Source organism: Rhinolophus hipposideros (genome assembly GCF_964194185.1).
Source record: "Rhinolophus hipposideros genome assembly, chromosome: 10".
In the NCBI taxonomy this organism is placed as follows: Eukaryota; Metazoa; Chordata; class Mammalia; order Chiroptera; family Rhinolophidae; genus Rhinolophus; species Rhinolophus hipposideros.
The window spans coordinates 15,480,099-15,501,667 of NC_138056.1; the positions used below are offsets into that span (position 1 = coordinate 15,480,099).

General features: G+C 43.2%; 1 protein-coding gene across 1 annotated transcript in view; it reads right to left on the reverse strand.

Annotated features, from left to right (window-relative positions):
- Window positions 1-11,879: 11,879 nt before the first annotated feature.
- The window catches only part of EXT2 (exostosin glycosyltransferase 2), a 126,544-nt gene continuing 116,854 nt past the window's right edge, over window positions 11,880-21,569 (reverse strand). Inside the window, exons 12-14 of the mRNA XM_081062596.1 lie at window positions 21,071-21,199; window positions 19,259-19,341; window positions 11,880-12,601 (exon numbers count right to left, since the gene is read on the reverse strand). Of these exons, the coding sequence (XP_080918722.1) occupies window positions 12,463-12,601; window positions 19,259-19,341; window positions 21,071-21,199 (351 nt within the window). The 3' untranslated portion in view covers window positions 11,880-12,462. The remainder of the gene's footprint in view (window positions 12,602-19,258; window positions 19,342-21,070; window positions 21,200-21,569) is intronic.

A 21,569-nucleotide genomic window follows, 5' to 3' on the forward strand; every position in this document is an offset into this window, starting at 1 on the left:
TTATTTAGTAGCTATAACTATAGGTGGCTCATCTCCTGTACTTATTACAACGATCATAAGCTCCTTGAAGGCAGAAATAGGTGTCATCTATAAGAATAGGTGACTATTCTTTACCTATCTGTGGCACCTGGCATAGTATCATAGCAAGCACTTAATAAATGTCAGCTAGATGGCTGGCAAGTCTGCATTCCACATCAGGAACATAACAAAAAACTAAACGGAGGCAATGGCACTGAAGGCAGCCTACATCCTGAGGCCCTAAGCAACCATCCAGGTGAAGGAGGGAAAGGGATACTGGTCCACGACAAAACCAAGGAACAATATAAGTTTTTAACCACCACTCACAAAACTATCACCTTTATTGAGGTATAATTTACATAACATGAAATGCACCAATTTTAAGTGTAGAGTTGGATGAGTTTGGACAAATATATACACACACATGTAACCATCACCTCAATCAAAATATAGACCATTCCCCTCACCCCCAAAAGTTACCTTGTGCCTCTCCCCAGTCAATCCCCACCCCCAGCCAACTGCTGATCTACCATGTTGCCCTGAAAATAAGACCGGGTCTTATATTAATTTTTGCTCCAAAAGACGCATTAAGGCTTATGTTCAGGGGATGTCATCCTGAAAAATCATGCTAAGGCTTATTTTGGGGTTAGGTCTTATTTTAGGGCAACACGGTCCTTTTTGTCGTTCTAGATTAGCTTTGCCTGTTGTAAAACTTCATATAAGTGGAATATATTTATATAAGAGTAGTTCCGTATGATGACAGTATGTACTCTTTTGCTTCTGGCTTCTTTTGCTCACTTTGGAAATTCATCCATGCTGTGTGTCTCACTAGTTCATTATTTTTGTTGCTTTTGTATTCCATTGTGTGGATGTACCACAATTTGTCTATCCGTTCATCTGTTGTTAAACATTTGAGTTGTTTTCCATTTTTGGCTATTGTGAATAAAGCTGCTATGAACGGGTGTTGAATTTTGTCAAATGTCTTTTCTAGCTCTGTTGAAATAATTATATGGTTATCCTCCTTTATTCTAATATTATTCTAATATTGCAAATTATATTGACTGACTTTCAAATGTTAGACCAAACTTGTATTCTTTAGTCGTGTTATATCACCCTTTCTGTATATTGATGGATTCAGTTTGCTATTATTTTTTTTTTTAAGATTTTTTTTTTATACATTTATTTATTTATTTATTTTTTTTGTTGAGAGCCCACTGGCCCATATGGGAATCGAACCCGCAGCCTTCGGAGTTAGGAGCACGGAGCTCTAACCGCCTGCGCCACCAGGCCGGCCCAGTTTGCTATTATTTTGTTAAGGATTTTGTGTCCATGTTCAGGAGGGCTACTGGCCTGCAGTTTCTTTTCCTTGTAACTTTTGTTTGCTTTACTATCATGGTAATGGTGACCCCATAAAATGAGCTGGGATGTATTTCTTCCCCTTCTATTTTCTGCAAAAACTTGTATAAGATTCGTATTATTTCTTCCGTAACTGTGATAGAATTTTCCAGTAAAACCATGTGGACTTGGAGTTTTCTTTGTGGGAAGTTTTAAATTACAGGTTTGTTGCTTTAACAGATACAGGGCTATTGAGATTTTCTATTTCTTCTTGAGGCAGTTTTGTGTCTTTAAAGGATTGTATCCATTTCATATATGATGTAGAACTTACCAATATAGTTGTTCATGTATATTCCCCTTTTACTACTTTCAGAATCTGTCCCGTCTCTGATTCCCGATGCTGGTAATTTGTATCTTCTCTCTTTTTTTTCCCTTGGGTAGTCTATCTAGAGCAGTTATTGATCTGTTCAAAGAACCAGTTTTTGTTTGCTTTTTCTCCCTTGTCCATTATCTATTTCATTTATTTCCAGTCTTATCTTTCTTCTTTCTTTCTTCTACTTACTTTGGATTTAATTTGGTCTTCAAGTTTCTTAAGGTAGAAACTTAGATCATTAATTTTATTTCTTTCTTCATTTCTAATATAAGCACTTCAAGCTTCAAGTACTCCAAGTACTCCACTCAACACATTTAGATAAATTGTGTTTTCAATTTCATTCAGCCCAAAATATTTTCTAATTTTGTTTTTATCAACCCATTATTTAGAAATACGTTATTTTATTCCCAATTAGTGGAGATTTCCCAGGTATCTGTTATTGACTTCTGATTTAATTCCATTGTAAAAGTGTGTAAGAGAACATACTTTTTATGCTTTCATTTCCTCTAAAATTATTGAGACATTTTAGGGTGTAACACATTTGTGGTGACTGCTGCATGTACACTGAAGAATGTATACGGGTTATTGGTGGGTGAAGTATTACGTGTCAAGTAAGCCAAGATGGTTGACGGTGTTATCAGGCCATCTATATCTTTCTGATTTTTTATTAACTTGTTTATCCACTACTAAATGAGAAGTGTTGAAACATCTAAATAGAATTGTGAATTTTCTATTTTGCTTTCAGTTGTTAGTTTTTGCTTTATATACTTGGAAGCACTGTTACTTGGTGCCTACACATTTAGAATGATTTGTTCTGTGTTCTTGAACTGACTCCTTTATCATTATGAAATATTCCTTTCACCCCAGCCATATTCCTCGTTTAGAAGTTTATTTTATTCTTTATTGATATAGTAACTCCTACTTTCTTTTTAAAAAAAAAAAAAAAAAAACTTTTAAAATTTGTTTGTGTTTTTCCAGGACCCATTAGCTCCAAGTCAAGTACTTGTTTCAATCTCCTTGTGGAGGGTGCAGCTCAGTGGCCCATGTGGGAATTGAACCAGTGACCTCGGTGTTAGGAGCACAGCACTCCAACCACCTGAGCCACCTGGCTGCCCCATTTACCCTTTTACTTTTTAAACTGTATTTTACTGTTTCCCTTGTGGGTAGGATATAATTGCTCTTGCTGTTTGAGAATAATCTCTGCCCTTTAATTAGAATGTTTAGACCATTTACATTTAACATAATTTATGTTTGGGTTTAAGTCTACCCTCTTGGTTTCTCATTTCTTCCATCTGTTCTTTGTTTACTCTTTCTTCTTTCCTTGCCTTCTTTTGGATTGAATATTTTTCTGGTATTCCATGTCCAGTTTGGCTTATTAGTTATGCCTCTTTTGAAAATGTTTTTAGTGTGCGTCTTTATCATAATCTATCTTTCAGATATCTTCCTGGTTTTTTTCTTAATTCACTGGCAACTCCTCAGTCTCCTTTTTTCGTTCTTCCTTTTCTTCTCTATGTATAAAAGTTATAGTAGGCCCAGTAATCAGGTCCTCATCCTTTTCTCTTTCTTCTTATACTAACTCTCTGGGTATCTCATCTAGTCCTATGATTCTAAACCCCATCTATATTTTCAGTATTAACTAAGCTCTAGGTATCTAAGTGCTTAAATGACCCTACCCTTTAGGTATCCAAGAGACATCTCAAACTTAGTATGTCTAGAGTTCTTGTTTTCCCTGCCCTCACTGCTGCCAGTCTGCCACATTTCAGTTCACTCAATTACTCAGGACAAAAACCTAGGAGTTAGCTGTGAATCCTCTAGTGTTTTCAAGTGTATTCATCAGTAATTTTAATAGATTCTACTCCCAATGTAACCTCTCACCACCTCTGCTGCTACCATCCTTGTTTAAGCCACCACTGTCTCTCACTTGGGCTCCCTAAAATAGCCTCCCGATTTCCTTCATTTTTGCTCTCTACAGCCTATTCTCTACATAGTAGCTGAAATGACCTTTTAAAAAAATATCATTCAGATGTCATTCCTCTGCTTAAAACTTTTCAGTGTCTCCACATCACACTCATAATAAATATCTAGAATCCATTTGGGCTACATGGTCCTAACACAACTGGCCCTGGCCTACTTTTCTGGCATCAACTCTACTCTCCACACTCATGACACTGCAGCCACACAAGAGTTTTTGCTGTTCTTAAAACAAGCTGAGTTTGTGCCTACCCCAAGCCCTTTATGCTAGCTCTTCCCTCTGCCTGGTATCCTCATGGTCCATTCCTTCTCAACATGTAGGTCTGTGCTTAAATGTCACTTCTGACCAACCCATCTAAAATACCTCCTCATGCCCATGTCACTATCTGTGTCCCCTTACTCTATTTTCTTCTTAGCATTTATCACAATTAGAAATTGCATTCATTTACCGTATGACCCAGCAATCCCTCTCCTGGGTATCTACCCAAGGAATTTGAAATCATTTATACATAAAGACACGTGTGCTCCAATGTTCATCGCAGCTTTGTTTACGGTGGCCAAGACATGGAAACAACCAAAATGTCCTTCGATAGATGAATGGATAAAGAAGTTGTGGTATATATACACAATGGAATACTATTCGGCGTTAAGGAAAGATGATATAGGAGCATTTGTGACAACATGGATGGATCTCGAGAGAATAATGCTAAGCGAAATAAGTCAGACAGAAAAAGCAGAGAACCCTATGATTTCACTGATATGTGGTATATAAACCAAAAACAACAAAAGAACAAGACAAACAAAAACTCATAGACACAGACAATCGTTTAGTGGTTACCAGAGGGTACGGGGGGTGGGGGGAGGGAGATGAGGGTAAGGGGGATCAAATATATGGGGATGGAAGGAGAACTGACTCTGGGTGGTGAACACACAATGGGATTTATAGATGATGTAATACAGAATTGTACACCGGAAATTATGTAATTTCATTAACAATTGTCACCCCAATAAATAAATTTAAAAAAAAAAGAAATTGCATTCACTTACTTGTTTTGGTTGTCTTCCTTCTTTGAATGTAAACTTGATGAGAGTAGGCACTGTTTTGTTCAATGCAGTATCCTCACACGAGCAGTATCCTCACACGAGCAGCATCTGCCATGTAGTAAGTGCTCAATAAATATTTATCGATAGAATGAATCCACATCAGGCTTTTCATTTTTTTTTTTAATTTTTAATTTTTTAATTTTTATTTTTTTAAATTTATTGGGGTGACATTTGTTAGTAAAATTACATAGATTTCAGGTGTACAATTCTGTATTACATCATCTATAAATCCCATTGTGTGTTCACCACCCAGAGTCAGTTCTCCTTCCAACTTTTCATTTTTTTAAGGGAAAAGAATCTTTAGGAATCATTAAACTAAAAATACGAGTGAAAGTTTACTTTCTCCTGGTTCCTTTCCTGAAAGTGAATTAAACCTCGTTGTTAGATGCAATTCTCTTCATTAATAGACTTCGAGGTTCAGGTTGTGTCCACAAACAGATTTCTCTACTGAGTGACTCACCAGGCCAATCTGTCCCGAGTAGATAACGATCTTTAGCCCAAGTTCTACTAAACATTGCCGTGTCCTGCTCATAGTCTCAGTGGAGACTTTTGATGTGTTGTTAAAGCCCGAAGAAACCAGAAATCATTCCTTAGGAATTGCTAACCTGGAACATTTCCTAATTCCAAGATTTTCATACAGCATATTATGTATTGCACTGGGCTACCAGATGTTTCCTTTTATCCCAACATTGTCATAGGTCACCCTGTCCACTGAGTTGGTGCAGCCACGGGACTAACGGAGCACCACTCTGTTATTGATGGATATTCCTCCCGATAACTTCTAAAAAAGGGCCAAGGTACAACTCGCAACTGTAAGATGCTATATGAGAGAGGGGGAAAAGTCCTTGTATCTTCCACGCACTGGAGAAGATGGAGTTAATGGCATCCTCATTTGGCCAAGTTGTCAGTACACCAAACCAAACTGGTTACAAGAACAAGGTTGTTCAGAGTGAAATTATTGGGTCTACATCCAGAAAACAAGGACAGAGATTGGGTGCAGGGTAGGCAGAAGGGAGGAGATAAAGGTAAGCCTCTCAGGATCTACTAGAGAAAGACTATTGGAAATCCTATGGGAGCTGCTGCCACCAATGCACAATTTTCGTTAATTGCCTCAATTGTGGCTGTTATCCCCTTAATGAGAAACACAACTTCACTTCTAAGCAGGCAGTGAGGCTGGCAGAAAGCTGAAACCTGAAAATCAGCAGATACAGAGCTGCATACAGCCCTTACTATTGAAATTAAGCCCCATCCAAAACACAGGGGGAGAACTCCAAATAGCTTCAGACAGCAGCCAGGCGGGCAGGGCCCTCACCAGGCACCGGATGGACTTTCTCTGGACTCGTCGAGAGGCCCAAATCCCAAGTGCTCATTTCAATAACATAAGAAAATAAACATGGGGCTTATTTATAGCACAGGAAAGGGACTGGGGCAAAAGAACTGCTCATTCTGTAATCCACCCTGACGGGGCCAGATAGGATCCAGACCCCCAAGTTCTCTGGTAACAGGGTGAGCAGAAATAGGGGCCGGAAGAGGGCTGGCCACCAGCATCACCAGGTACAAAGGTAAAGGCTCTGGTAAAGAGAAGGAGGAGAGATCTGATACATCATTCCATCTCACTAACCTGAATTTAAATGCTCTTGCTGTCTCCAATTTCTGGCTGAGGAACCTAAGGCATGGGAGTGGACTCCCTAAAGGCCAAGGGAAATCCAGCTCAAGGGATGGTGCCATGAGAAAGGTAAATAAAAAAATCCTTGCCTCCTCCAGGCACCAAAGAAGTTCATATTAATGAAGACTCGTTTACAGTTGGGACTAAAAACGTATGTGTATAGAGTCCTGGGCCACTGATGGGCTCACACCATCTCAGAGCTCAAGAACTCCTGGTAGAATTGGAGATCCCTGAGATCAAGACAGTGTCTCTTTCATTTCTCTGTCTCCTAGACCCAGCACAGAACCTGGCAAAGACTCTATTTTGATGAATGAACAATTAGAAAAAGTAAACGACTGAATAAATGCTCTTACCTCTCCCAGATCAGTAACTAGTTGGTTGTTCTGTAGCTGTGATTACCAGAAAACCAGACGTCACTAAATTTATCCTTGGGTATGGTGGCTAATGGTGTATGTTGCTGGCTAGAAATAAAAGCCCAAATAGGTATGCAATGATTGACTGATGATGGGGTTATGTCCTGATAAACCCACTGAAAGCTGAAAATGTCCTAAGTCGAAAATGCATTTAATACATCTAAGCTACGGAGTTCCATAGCGCAGCCTCGCCTACCTTCCGCGTGCTCAGAACACTGACATCTGCGTGTAGCTGGGCAAGACCACCTTGCTGCCACTGCTCAGCATCACAAGAGAACATCACACTGCCTATTGCGAGCAGGGGAAAGAAATAAAAATTCAAAGTGTGAGGTACGGTGTCTACTGAATGTGTATCAATTCCACACCATTGCCAAGTTGAAAACTTGTCTGTCGAACCACTGTTAAGTCGGCGACTGTCTGTGTTTGAAGGGAAGGCTCTATACGGTGGCGTGGACGCCCTGATGGCTTGGGTCTAAGACATAGGGGGTACAGTCCCTGCTCTACTGGCAGCTGTCACCCTGTGCTGCTCCTGAGAAGTTCAAAATGGCACTTTGCTGAGGAAGACACGGCTGCCTGGTCGCTCCTGGAAGCCACCCAAACATCCTTCCTTTTGTCTTCCGGTAGCTCTGTTCCCTTCTGGGGGAGTGGGAAGAATGGACCAGGGGCCCATTCTCACTGGGATCACTGGGAATCACTGGGAAGAAGAAAGGCAAAGGCTCTACCTATTTCTTGAAAAGGAAAGGAGCCTGGAAAAGTGGGGTTGGGGGTGGGGGTGGGGTCAAACTCTCCCATCACCTTCCCTGTGCTGCCAGCAATGGTGAACCTGACACTAACAAGCCATGGCACGAAGTCGCCAGTACATACCCAGGCCGTCCCTGGGAATCTGGAAGACACAAAGCCTGAAGCTGAGGATCCCTGAGAGTGCATTTAATGGATGTGGAAGAATGGTTGTGCTTTTAGCTTAGACGGCTCCCACCCTCGAGACAGGGAAAATCTTGAGTGGAGTCCTGACTGCTTAACTGTCCTCTGCCAGGAGCAGCTCAGTGAAGTCTGTTCAGATTGTCAGTCTATTCATGGGAAGCATAATGGGGCCAAAAACTGTTCTGGATTTTACTTAGACGTAGAAAATGGTGACTATCCAATACTAGCCTGGGATGGGAGCCCCGGGGCTTGGGACAGAGCCCTGGGGTGAGGTGAGCTGACAGGCCCCAAAGATTTCATGAGCCTCCAGGCCCTGCAGTGGAAAGCTCCAGTTGGTCCAAAGCCTTCCTGGATGGCGGCTGCCTGCCAATATGGTCAGCACTCCTGCCAGAACTGCTCCTCAGGAAGTGGCTGGAAGAGGCTTGGGGCCAGCTTAGCACTCTCTGTCTCTGCCTCTGTGCCAGGGCTGCTCGGGGAATAGCCTGCTGTGGCTTCTTTAGCTGCAACAGAAAAGACTACCTGGGCCAAGAGAAATGGAAAAAGCACCCTAACCCCAAAAGAAACCACAGTCCCCAAAGCAAAGGAAACCCACCAGGCTCGGGATGGGAGGTTGACGGGAAACCCCCCTCTTAGCTGGGTTCCCACAGATCTGCCAACGGCAGCGCCAGGACGTCTCACCAGAACCGAACCACTTCCCAAACCCGTTCTCTGCTTCACCTATTTTTTATCCTACCTTGGCTGAAAACCATCAAAGGGGCTGGGATTTTAACCCCGCAATCATATCTTTAAAGCTGGTGGCTAGAAACCTGCTACCTTTCAGGGGTAAGAATACTCCAGCCGGAGGCTACCATCCCAGAAGCAGTTGGCACCACGGGCTTATTAGGGACTCCTTCAGCGAATGCGAGCAGAGGCAGCCTGCCTTCTCCAGCTTGCAGCCCGATCCACACAGGCCAGTAGGGTGGTCACTTCTTTCCAACGGCAGCAGAGAAACGAGCCCCTAGGAACTGCAAGTTTGAAGCCCAGTTGGAAGTACGTAAGGCTTTGGCAGAGAAGCCAGAGTACTCAGAGTTTTGGATATCATGACACTGAACAAAAAAGAGGAGACAGTATGGCAGCATTTGCAGGAAAGACCCAGAGATTCTGAGAAAAACTGGTATTTTCTTCCTTAATTTTCCCAGAAAAGGAGGTTTTGCCTAAATATGGGTGAGGCTTAGTAAAATACATAAGACTACCAACAACTATCTAATGTCAACCAGCAAAAAAGTGTGTCCAGGCTTGGCATTTAAGCAGACCCCTCCCCATTAGGCCCCAGAGGGCAGCAAGTGGCCAAGGGCATTTGGCCACTTGCTGCCATATGGGCCAAGGGCAGCTCAGGTTCGTCTTCTGCACGGGCCAGTAGGATGCAGTTTCTTAAAAAAGATTTCTTAATCTAAGACCAGCTGTTGTCTGCTGTAGGCCAGGACATGACATTTTAATTAGCATTATTGTTTTGCTTCTGAAACCAGGCTCTATGGCATCCCAAGGGCAGATGATCCCGACCCAATCTCGTGGGTGAGGCTTGCTGGTGAGCAGCTCAGAAAAACACTAATTAGGGGGTGGAGCCACTACCCCTTTGAATCCCCGAATGGCATTTCCTAGATTCCTGTCCTCAGTTTCTCCCTGTGGTCTGCACCACCATTCTGTTCATAGGGTAGAAACTTTGAAGTTTGTTTCAAGTACCTAGGATGTAATACTCATTCTATAACATTGATTCTTCTATACAATGCTGTAAGATCTAACTCTCAATATGTCTGGGGGTAGTGAGGTACTTTAAATGGAGTTTTAATGCCGTTAGGAGGCCAATGACTCCTAAGAAGGTGATAAAATCACATTAACACAGCTCCTTGGAGCTCCCAATGGTCTCGGATTAAAATTCCTCTTCCAGGATCAAAGGGCTAACAAGTTGAAGAAAAAAAAATGTGCCCTTGAGACAAAGACCTGGATTAGAAACCAGTCACTAAGGTAGTGCATTGAGTGATGTGAAAAAGGGAAGAAACGTCTGAAGAAGCTAGGCTGTGGGAAGAACACTGAGGGTGACATAACATACATATAACGTTAGCACAGTTCTTGGCTTTAGCAAGGATTGAAATGGGAGGCCCTTCCCCTTCACCTGCCTTAAAATTTTAAAACAAGCTAGAGAACCCCTGGAAAGGTTACAAGTACTCATTGTTTGTGTCAGCTACAGATACCTGGGTGACAACAGAAATCCCTTTCTCTTGGTTTCTATCATTCGGTCCCCAGTGTTATGAATTTGAGACCAAAATGCCTTCCCATATCCCCTACTGTCTAGTACAGAATTATCCAAATCCAAAGTCTGTATTAAGCACCTGTGTTTGCAGCTGCCTACGGCGAACAAATCACGGCTTCAGTGTCTGCAGCTACAAAACGAATGCACTGAATGAGATGACCTCTCCTCTCTCCCACCTGGAACAGCCCGTGATTCTGTCACTCCTTAATAGGAAAGAAGATGAAGCTCTCATGATTTCCACTTCCAATTTTACTACTTCTAAAATTGTTCTTTGACCCCTCAAAGTCTGTGGGGACACATTTGAAATGACACTTATTAAAACTGCAAGTTTAAAAACTACAGCATAATAACTGCTTACCTTCATGTCACTCAACAGAACAATGGGTGGTATATTAGTGATTTTGACTGGCACACAAGTAGGGTTCAGTAATTATATCCATATTCCAAGCAAATTGTTATGTATTTTGTGTTCTGGGGACATATGTTATGGCTAAAGCCCCAACTGTGCCTAGTCTTAATATTAGAGCCAGATAAATCTGTTTCGAATCCGTAACATCTAACATTTGCCAGAGTAGATCTGTTCATCAACTAGGCTTAAAGAGGTATAATTCACACATGTGCAGTATTACTAAATGCTGAAATCTAACGATTTAAATATACCGGCAACTATGGCAAAGCAGTTGTTACAGCAGCATTTAACATTAGCCAGAACCTCCCGGGCTAACGTTACGTTTATACCAAAAGAATGAGGGAAATTTTGGCATCCCCTTGGGGTGGGCTCACAACTCCCTCAACTTTTACAACGTGTGTACTGTGTTTCCCCGAAAATAAGACCTAGTCGGACCATCAGCTATAATGTGTCTTTTGGAGCAAAAATTATAGTAAAATAAGACTGGGTCTTTAACATGATATGACATGACATATTATAATATATAATATAGAACGTAATCAATGTTGTAAAGATTTTGTAGGGTATCTGATGGACACATGTCCCATTTGGGAGACCACCTCAGGGATGGTATAGATGCCTGATCACTGCACTGTACACCTGAAGCTGAACAATAATGAATGCCAACTATAATTATATATGTGTGTGTGTGTGTGTGTGTGTGTGTGTGTGTGTGTGTGTGTGTGTGTATGTATCTACTTACAAGAAGCGGAGTACAGCATTAGGAATAGAGACAGTGGAAATGTAATGGCTCTGTGCGATGTCAGAGGGGTAGTGGATGGGGGGAGGGGGGTCCACACAGTGTGAGGGATATAAATGATAAACGTCTAAGTATTACTTTGTCTTGTGCACCTGAAACTAATAAAAAAAATAAAATAAAATATATAATACTGGGTCTTATTTTAATATAAGACCCTGTATAATATAATAATAATATAATATAAATATAATATAATACCGGGTCTAATATTAATTTTTGCTCCAAAAGACACATTAGAGCTGATGGTCTGGCTAGGTCTTATTTGCGGGGAAACACGGTACTTGCTAGAGTGACTAAGTGTGTGGCTACTAGAGGTGCTGTGTTTTGCCCTGAGAATACCTATGAAAGATTGACTGGATCTAATGAGGAAGCACATTTCTTTGGAGCTTCTGGGAGCCATCTACTCGAATGTTGAGTTTGGAGATCTCCTCTGCTTGGTACACATGGCACCAGGCACTCCTCCCAGCTAGGTGTCTTCTCAGACATGGGTAGTGGACTGGAGTTAAGGTCAGAAGACAGAGTTAACACACAAAAGAAGAAAGATAGTTCATTGGACTACCAATAATCAGTGTTGAACACATAGTGGAAAAAGGAATGAAAAATAATTTTAATCATATCAAAAGGTCAAACCAGAGAGGACTAGTTCACAGAGCCGACAGGACCTGATTCAGCAGGTGATGCTCTTCTGGGCGTTGAGTCCAGGGTCCTGGGTCCCAAGGCACACATCACATCCCATTACGGTTTGCATTTTGCACCAAATTCTGGGCTGGGCTTTTCCTCCAAAGAACTCACTGATTTGACGTAACTGAAAGTGAGATACGGGTACCTGTTCCATGGTTCCCCAAACCTAAAATGGGCTGCTAGGTGTCTCTCCTCAGCAGTCCTCCAGTCAGTGGAGTTTCCCTTTGGATCGTTATGCTGGACGGAAACCTGGAGCCTGCCACCAAGACCTCCATTTGGCATTTTGCAAAAGCCCCCGTCGGCGACCCTAAGAAACACGTGAGTGGAGGGCGCACAGCTCAGGGTGCTTAGAGCCTCTCTGGGCTCCTGTTCTTAAGGAAGCAGGTCGGGGGGGGGGGGGGGGGATAGGCCAAGATCCAGCCTATGGAAGCCGTGTGCTCGTCCTCTGTCCAGGCTTAGCGCTCAGACCTCCACCTGCCGCAGGTTTACAAGCTGCCAATGTTGGGGAAGCTCTTCAGTTTCTCAGGAAAGTCATCTTTGTACAGGACGGGGTCAGCGCGGTGCTCCACCACCTTCAGAGGCATTGTCCCGAAGACTGAAGCGAACTTGTTGATGCACTCAGACCTGGGGGGTTGGGGAAGGAGGAGGGCAGTGGACAGATGAGCGGGGGAGGGGTGGGGGGAGGGAAGAGAAAATGTTCAAGGGGTTGAGAGATGAGAGCAAAATACATAATATTTAACAGCAACAAAAGAAAGGAATCCCAGCAGCCGCAGCCTGCGCCCAGGGTCTTAACCAGGTTGGGAGGGTGTGGATGAGAGAAGTGATCTGGGGTACTCTCTTCAGTCAGTGGGAGAAAGTGAGCCGGGAGTGCTGTTTGCAGGCGATAGGCCTGCAGAGGTCAGAATATGTTTCCCCCTCCCCCTTAAATTCCAATCATTCTTCCAGAATGGAGGGGGGGGGGGAAGTAGACCTCAAACCCAGGTGGATTAGCTGCCAACAATTCTTAACCCCATCTCTGCCAGCTAAAGAGAAGGTAAATGCTGCAAAGGAAAAAGCCACTTGGAGCTGGGCTTCAGCTTACTGAAGTCTGAAAGGCAGAAAGGAGGCTCTTAGGCATGGAGCAAAAGGAGGTTAACGGGCAGTGAACCTCGATTCAGACAGGGAACACTTCATCCCTTCAGCCAGCACTCACTGAAGGCCTGTAAGTGGCCATCTCTGGGAAGTGCCCGCCAAGCCCCACAAGCTCTTCTATGGAAGCTGGAGTTCACATAGGACAGCTTTCATAACTTGAGCTAGTTCCATGCTAGAACCAGCAGTAACAACCCACTTAGTGACAGAAGAGCCCAGCACCGCTGGGAGAGGGGAGAGTCAGTTTCCTAAGTCCCCCCCACCCCCGAATCCCGAATCCCAGTGAGCAACCTCCTCAGAGGTGAGCAGGTCAGGCACATTGGCGGGAAACGGTTCTGCTCAATCAGGCCAACTGAGTGTGACAGCTGGTAATGAAGACACTTCTGCATCAGACCAGTGGGGAAAAGCAAGCCCGTAAAAACCGCTTTTGAAGTTAAGGGGACCTCAAGGATGGATTTCAAAAAGGTCAGTATTCTCTCTCCTCAGCTAGGCCCACCCCACCTGAGAGCTACAATGAGAACAAACTAATCAGAGGCAGAACCGTTTACCAAGAAGGGGCTGAATTTCAAGACGCAGACCAGAAGTCTCTTCTGTCCTCAGAGCTACTGGAAGCTTTATTTCAGACTATTTTAATCAAGGTTTTATTTGAGTGCTTTGAGCTTTAGGAAGAAACCAATTAATAAAGAAGCCAGTCATTATCAATCCTTTTCTATCGGTCATTAGGTTTCTAAAATCAGTGTTACCATTTCCTTTTGAACTTTTCTAGCTGGTAGCATCATCGTGTCCACTACCACCACAAATCAACAGCTAATACTTGTACGTTCCAGGCTGTGTTAAAACTGCTTTACAGGTATTAGTAACCCATTTTACTCACAAAAACCCCAGGGGCAGGTCCCATTACTCCCATTTGACATCGGGACGAGTGAGACACAGAAAGGCCAAGGAACATGTCGCAAGGTCAAGTAACTAGTAAGAGGCAGGGCCAAACCCAGGCATTCTGGCTCCTGAGGCTCAAGTCTTAATTAGGAGATGATATACATTTATTTATTAGCACAATTCTAGGGTCCAAGGTGAGGGGCTGGAAATTAACAACTGCTGAGCACCCATTACATGCCAAAGAATTTACATACACCATCTTACGGATTCCTGACAGTATCCCCCCCCACACACCCACTGGTAGATTTACGGCAGCCTCCCGTTAGGGGCTGAGAAATGAAGACTGAGAGAGGTTAAGCACCTCGTCCAAGGACCCAGGGCTGGAAAAGAGGTGGAGTTGGGTTTCAAACCAGACTCGTACTGGCAACAGAGCCTTCGCTCTTTTCATCGACCTTGCCCATAACTCACAGGGGACAGGCTTTCCTTTCTCGGGGTCAGGAGGTCTAGGATCCCAATGGAGGTGATTGGGGGCAAGACTGAGGAGTTTCAACACAACGGTATGAAGCGCACTCTGGACAACAGCGCCCCTCTCCTCACATCACGGGGTGAGGCGGTGGCAGACAAGGTCAGATCTCTCCAAGGTCTCACTTTTGACCGTTGCTCTGCCTGTAATCATGTCCCGATCCTTCTCGTTTCCAGTCATGCTGCCATAGACTGCGGCCAGCCGTGCCCAGCACAGGTACCAGTGAGTACGTATTAAAGAAGAATTGTAGTTCCTGGACGAGTCGAGAGACTCCACGGCTCCCTGGAGAATCTGGAGGACAGTGTCTCCTCTGCAACTAGACTTGTCAAAAGGACTGAGCCACAGGCAAGAGGCCGCTGGGGCTCGGGCCAGCCTGACTTGTTGACATCTGCCGCTGGCTAACCCAGGTTTAGTGAGTGCTTCTTTCTGTCTGCACAGCCTGCACTGGAGAAGTGGCTGAATTGTAAAGGTCCTAACTCTCCCGCCAGGTACTGACAATGTTTCCTCCTTCCTTTTCACACAGTGGGTCTGAGTTGGGGAACAGGTTAGGGCACATAAAGAGTTCAGCTTGTTGCTGGTGGCTGTCCTGAGTTCAGTCAGGGAGGGGCCCAGCGACCCTGTCAGTCCCTGCTCCCCTGGGCTGGTTTTCTAATTAAGTGCAACAGGCTAAGAGCTCCCAACGTCTGTCTCTGCAGGCTGGAGGGATCTGGGGGAGAAACGACCAAGGGTTTTCTGTTTTCCTTTTAAACATATACAATTACCTACAGCAACCAGGAGCCTTAGGACTAATGCTGGGGAAACCAACCTTGCCAGGCAGTATGGTATAAGTTTTCAAGTATTATTCGTTCATTCATCAGCATAGTGTTTGGTACAAAGATGCTCAATAAATATTCGTTGAACCTACGAATGGATGCTATAATTTGATAGATATTAATATCCTTAGTTTAGGAGATGAAAAGATGGAAGTTCAGGTAAGTCCATTTCCTTAAGTCAGACAGCTAATAAGTGGCAGATTTAGAATTTGAACAAAGATTGGCGGGAATCAAAATGACGTTCTTTTTCTTAAGTCAACACTATCCGTCCACCATATTTCCTTGATCTTGTTGAAGCTATGAGTCAAAATGAGCAGTTACAAATTCTTCTGGTACTTAAAGAACTAACAGCAGATCCTGGAAATGGATGCTGGGTAGTAAAAGCTACTTTCCTACACAACTGAGATTTCTGATCCTAGGACTCAAAGATAAGAATAAGTAAGCTTACTGAATCACAAAACCCCACACAAGGTCATAACTTGCAAAGCAGTTAACTCCTTTCACTGTTGTGTGTAAAATGTGCATTTTGCAAAGGAACTATAAAAAAAAATGAAACAGGGCCGGCCCAGTGGCTCAGGCGGTTAGAGCTCCGTGCTCCTAACTCCGAAGGCTGCTGGTTCGATTCCCACATGGGCCAGTGGGCTCTCAACCACAAGGTTACCAGTTCAATTCCTCGAGTCCCGCAGGGGATGGTGGGCAGCACCCCCTGCAACTAGGATTGAGCACAGCACCTTGAGCTGAGCTGTCGCTGAGCTCCCAGATGGCTCAGTTGGTTGGAGCCCATCCTCTGAACCACCAGGTTGCTAGTTCAACTCCCGCAAGGGATGGTGGGCTGCGCCCCCTGCAACTAGCAACGGCAACTGGACCTGGAGCTGAGCTGCGCCCTCCACAACTAAGACTGAAAGGACAACAACTTGACTTGGAAAAAAGTCCTGGAAGTACACACTGTTCCCCAATAAAGTCCTGTTCCCCTTCCCCAATTTAAAAAAAAACAAAAAACAAAAATGAAACAAATGGACAATTCTATGGTTCAAACTCCATATTTTGGCCTGCCCACAATGGCTTAAATCATGCCTTCCTCCATCCCAATTTAAGTGCCTTGTCTAATAATTCAGTGATCCAGTCTTTAATGCAGTTTGACTCTCAGTTTCTAACTGAGTTCAAGGTGGAGTCCCTGTCAAATTTCTCAGAATGGTAACCCAGATTCACTAACGTCACCTCCTCACCACAGACTCACCCTCGGTAACTCTTGAGCCCCATCACTCTGTGCCACTATTTTTTTCAGAATCACCAGCGCCCATTCATTTCAAAGGCCTTTCCCCAGTCTCCGTGCTCCTTGCTCCTTCCTTGCTTCTGAGCACTGTACATCCTGGTTCTCTCCTGGCCTCTCCAGTGGTTGCTTGTTTTCAGTGACTCCTTGTCTCATAAACGACAGCATTTCCCAAGATTCTGTCCTTGGCTTTTCTTCAGTCAATTTCCAAACATCTGTTCTTGTTTTACTCTTCTTTCTACAGTTCTAGTTACACATTTCCAACTGCTTGCCCCATATCTATACCTGCGTATCGGCAAAATCCCCAAATCACCTACCTCATTGCTCTTCAGCTTCACCCATGATTAAAATCTCTTGTCCTCATTAATTATACTGTCAAAGGTATAACTGTTCACATCACCTATCCCTTAATTTGCACCTCCTAACTATATTATTTATACTTTTAAAGGTACTACGATTTTCTTGACTCAAAATCTAAAAGTTACCCTCTGTCGACTCCTTCACCATAACCTTCCCATAACTATTTAGTTGGAAATCAAGTTCTAGCACATCTTCCTTTGGGGGGGGGGGGGGAATCTCTTGCAATTTAATTCATTGCCTCCTTTCCACACTCAACTTAGTTCAAGTGTTCTAACTGTTCTTCCTTCAGTCTCTTCACCTTCATTCCTTCCTATGCATTACTTGCAAATTAATCTCAAAACAATACTGTGATCAAGCTACTCCCGTTCAAAAACCTTCCGTGGTTTACCAGAGCCTGAAGAGCCCCTTAACGGGACGTCAAGGCCCTCTGCAGTTTGGTACTAACAGGCCAGTATTCTATGCTCTAGCCAAAGGGAACTTCTTAACTGCTTGCCAAATACACCCTGAACATGCTGGTCGGCACCTCTGCCCATCCAGTTTCCTTTGCCCAGGATCTCCTCTTCTTGCTCAGAGTTTCACTGGTGGGATACTAGTGATCTTGAAAGGCTCACTTTAAACGCCATCTCTTTTACAAAATTATTCCTAATAATCAACTTAGCAAAAAGCCACTTCTCTTTCCTCTGATCAATTATAACATTTTGAGACTCTCTTATGGTACTTAACACATATAGCTTTGGATTAAGTTATACACACACACACACACACAGGCATTACTAATATATATATATTTGTTGTTAATTATAAACTCTGATGTAATCTGATTTGAGCCTAAAGACATCTGGGCAGCTGCCTATTCTATTTTCAAAGCCTCTTCCACATCTCCCTTAGTTCCTTTTTTCAGCGTTTACTAATAAATGTATCTCACATTTAAATCTCTCACTGCAGTTTAAGTCTATTTACATTTGTTACGATCGCAGTGGTGCTAGAGAAGACTTATCTGGCCTTAGCATGAATTTCAAGGCCAGTATCAGGTCAGCCTTTCTACCTAACACTCCTTTCTTGGACCATATAACACCACCATTTTAACTTAGCCCAATGCGTAACCAATGGCTTAATGTTTGGTGGGTTTAAATGACAATTCCATGTGCTCCAATAGAACTACAGTCGGGTCTCTTCCAAACACGCTCCGACAGCTAGTGTCACTGCCCTTCACAGTGTAACAGTTACGATCCCAGTGACAGATATTTCCAAAATCACAATATATTATTTCACATTGACAGTTGGTAAAAGTCAGGACATTTGCATAAGATATTTATATATGAAACAGATAAAGAGATTATTTAGAGAGTAAGAATAAGAAGGACTAAAGCATTACATAAGAATCCAGGCCAAATGAAACAACTTTTTGTACAAAAAACTCCTTTAGGCTCGAAGGATTGGCTGACAGATTTCAGAAATGAATGCTGCAAACAATGCATCTGAGACCTGTGGAAACCTGAACGAGATACCTCATTCTATAATTCTACTGTAACATTCTCGGAGTGAATTTTGATCTCTTGACAATAGAGCTACCGGATGTCGGAGCTTGTTGTCTCATGTAAGGAGCTGCCTTTTGGAAGAATTGGGTTTGATTCATGAGGTTTGAAACTAGGGGCCCTTTGGGATAAAAGTGAGAACTACTAGGTCTCATACAAGATTATAACGGTCTTAAGGGAAGACATACACATCCACTCCTTCCATACTTACCTACAAGGCCCAGTGTTATATTCTACACCAAGGTGTTTGTTGGGAACTGACTGAATGGAAACAGTATATTTCAGAGCTGCCGTGCTCGTCTCTGTCTGTAATGTAGAGCTGTGCTTTCAATTCTGTTCTTGGAAGGTGTTTGAGGAGTGTCAGCAAAGGTAATTTGTCTCTGGTGGGTTTGGTTCAATTCCTTCTAATCATACTTTTAGTGTAATATGGAGATATTACCCTAAAAAACAACCCAGTATTTCCTTGGAATGAACCAGCTTCCGCTCAAATGACTGTGGATGGTTAACTGCACAATCCGAATGGAAAATATGGCTCCTGGATCTTAGGCCAGCCATATATTTAAGACCCTCCGAGCCATTACAAATTGAGCGAGTAGCTTTCCAAATTAATCCTTTGACTGACCTGGGCTTGAACTAACCCAATTCCCACAGTGCGAAGGGAGGTGACTATGGCTACCCGCGACGCTCCCTACATCTCCAAAAAAGTCCCACAAACAGGCCCAAGGCAAGAAATGGGGATCAGAGGCGAGGGTGGACGTTTGTAAGAGGCTCACTCACCTCTCCACCATGTGTGTCTGGTCTAGTGAAAGCCCATCAATGGCTGTGCACTCAGGACACTTGAATTTCTTTCGTGGTGTTACCTGCCAGAGGAGCAAAAAATATACCCGGCTGTCAGTGCCAAGGATAATACAATCATGCTTGTGAGTCCATTGTGCATGCTTCTGTTCTGTAAGCGGAGATGCCTGCTCCCTCTACACACACACACACACACACACACACACACACACACACACACACCTCACCACTCCTCCATTCCATTCTGTCTGGCCTGGCCAACGGCAGAACTCACAAGGGCCCAATAAAAAGGCTTGGAGGGCTTTTGCCTTCTGTAACTGGAAAGAAGTGGTGATGACAAGCCCCTTAATTCCTGTTTAATGACTGTTTTCTCACTGCCAAGGTCCTTGTATAAACACCATTTGTTCTTGCAGCCATAAGGGCGATGAAATACAGCTTCCCATAACTTTCACAGTAACCTTAGTTCCAACAGGCGCTCTTTCTCCTCCTTCCAGCTAACGGCAAATACTGAGCAGCTCTTGGAGATGCCAGGTTATTTTGCAATTCCCTTGAATCAGGAAAAAAGTCCAATGGTCCCTCACCCCTTGAATCTTTTTCCTTGATTCTCCCCCACCCTTCCAAACCTTAAACTTCTAATGTCTTTTCTAGCAAACTCTGGGGAGGCTGCTATCCTAACCTAGTGAAGATAAGTAAACAGTGGAGGGATGGGAGGGGAAGAAAGCTGGATAACTAACCAAGGCAGGGTTCAGAAGCACACAGACACCAGGAATTACTGTCCAGACTAAGCAAGCACAGCTAAACACATCTCGAAGCATGTCAGAAAGCAAATTTGGAGATAAACTTCCCTTAAAATGAGTTTCGTAAATTACATTCTTTAATGTTCCTGGCAGTGAGCTGTTCACTGAGTTTTTTTGAGAGCTGGGGCATAGGGTGAAGATTGGGTTGAGTGTGGAGAACAGAGCTAGTGACTTTCCCTCTCTCCTGAGTCACTTTGGCTTAATCTGGCTTCTCTCATCAGTTAATAGTATGAGGAGCCAGTGGGGAAATATCACACTATGCTTCCAATACAAACTTCCAATGTAGGAAGATTCTAGTCCTAGGCATCTGGACTAGAAGTACCATCCATTATTGTACATAAACTTCTCATCCAAACGAGAAAATGTCAAGATGGGTCCATGCATGTAAAGCAGCGTGTCCTCTCCCTACATATCTAGGGATCTGATTTGAGCAAAATCTACATTTCAAGAACAGATATCTATCCTCGTAGGAACTTTATGTACTCTCAGCTTTTAACAGATTATAGAAAAGGTCATTTTTGAAACCTGGTAATTGATATTTAAAAACAATGTTTCGGACGATTACAATAATTACAACAATAGTTTGTATAAAGTACACTATTTTCTCAACATCTATTAAAAAAAACTGCTACCTTAAGAAAGACATAAACTGTATCTTTTAGCTAACAAAACTAGATTCCAAATCAGCTTTGAGAATAATATTGTTTTAAAAACATGATTTTTGGATTGACCATCACAGCCTTGACCTCTGATGCTGAAGGTTAAAAACTATAAACTGTATAAAAACAGAAAATAAGTTTCAACTGTCAAAGCCTACCTTCAAATTTACCATGTGATAGTGTCAATCATAGAATCTTAAAGCGAAAAGGGAGCTTCAAGTTCATGTAGTCCAATACTTTGTTTGGAGTGATGAGAACTTCTCAGGCTCAGGGAAAAAGAGACTTGCTCAAGAGCACAAAGCAAGTTAGTGGCAGGGCTGGACAAGGACGTCTCCTACCTTGATGACAGCCTTCCCCGTGACATTCGCCACCAGGAAATTCATGGCGATGTCTTCACAGTTCATATGAGCGTCCACCCAGTTCTTGATATCCCCGGGCATTTTGTAGGTATACAGGTAATTAAAGTACTATTAAGTGAGACAAAAAGAAGAATCATTCAAACAGCAGTACCCTCTGGCTGACAGGTAAAGGGCAGCTTTGTCACAGCACAGGCATAAGCTTTCTCTCCGAAGACAAACCACAAGAAGGGTCAAAGGAAGTATTAGAATGCTTTTGGTCAGGTGACCAAGATCTTTTATTTTGTCATTCTTTTCAAAATCACCTATTGTAAGCAGAGGAGAGGTACAACATGAAGCCCCTATGGGATGGAGGCCCTTCGGACAGATTAATGTGTCGTGTGTTTTACAAATATTGTTCACAGACACACTACATACTGATCTTTAGTAAATCCTTCCCCTGGCGTCACAATGCTCGATCCTGTTTTCTCTATTCTTTCCA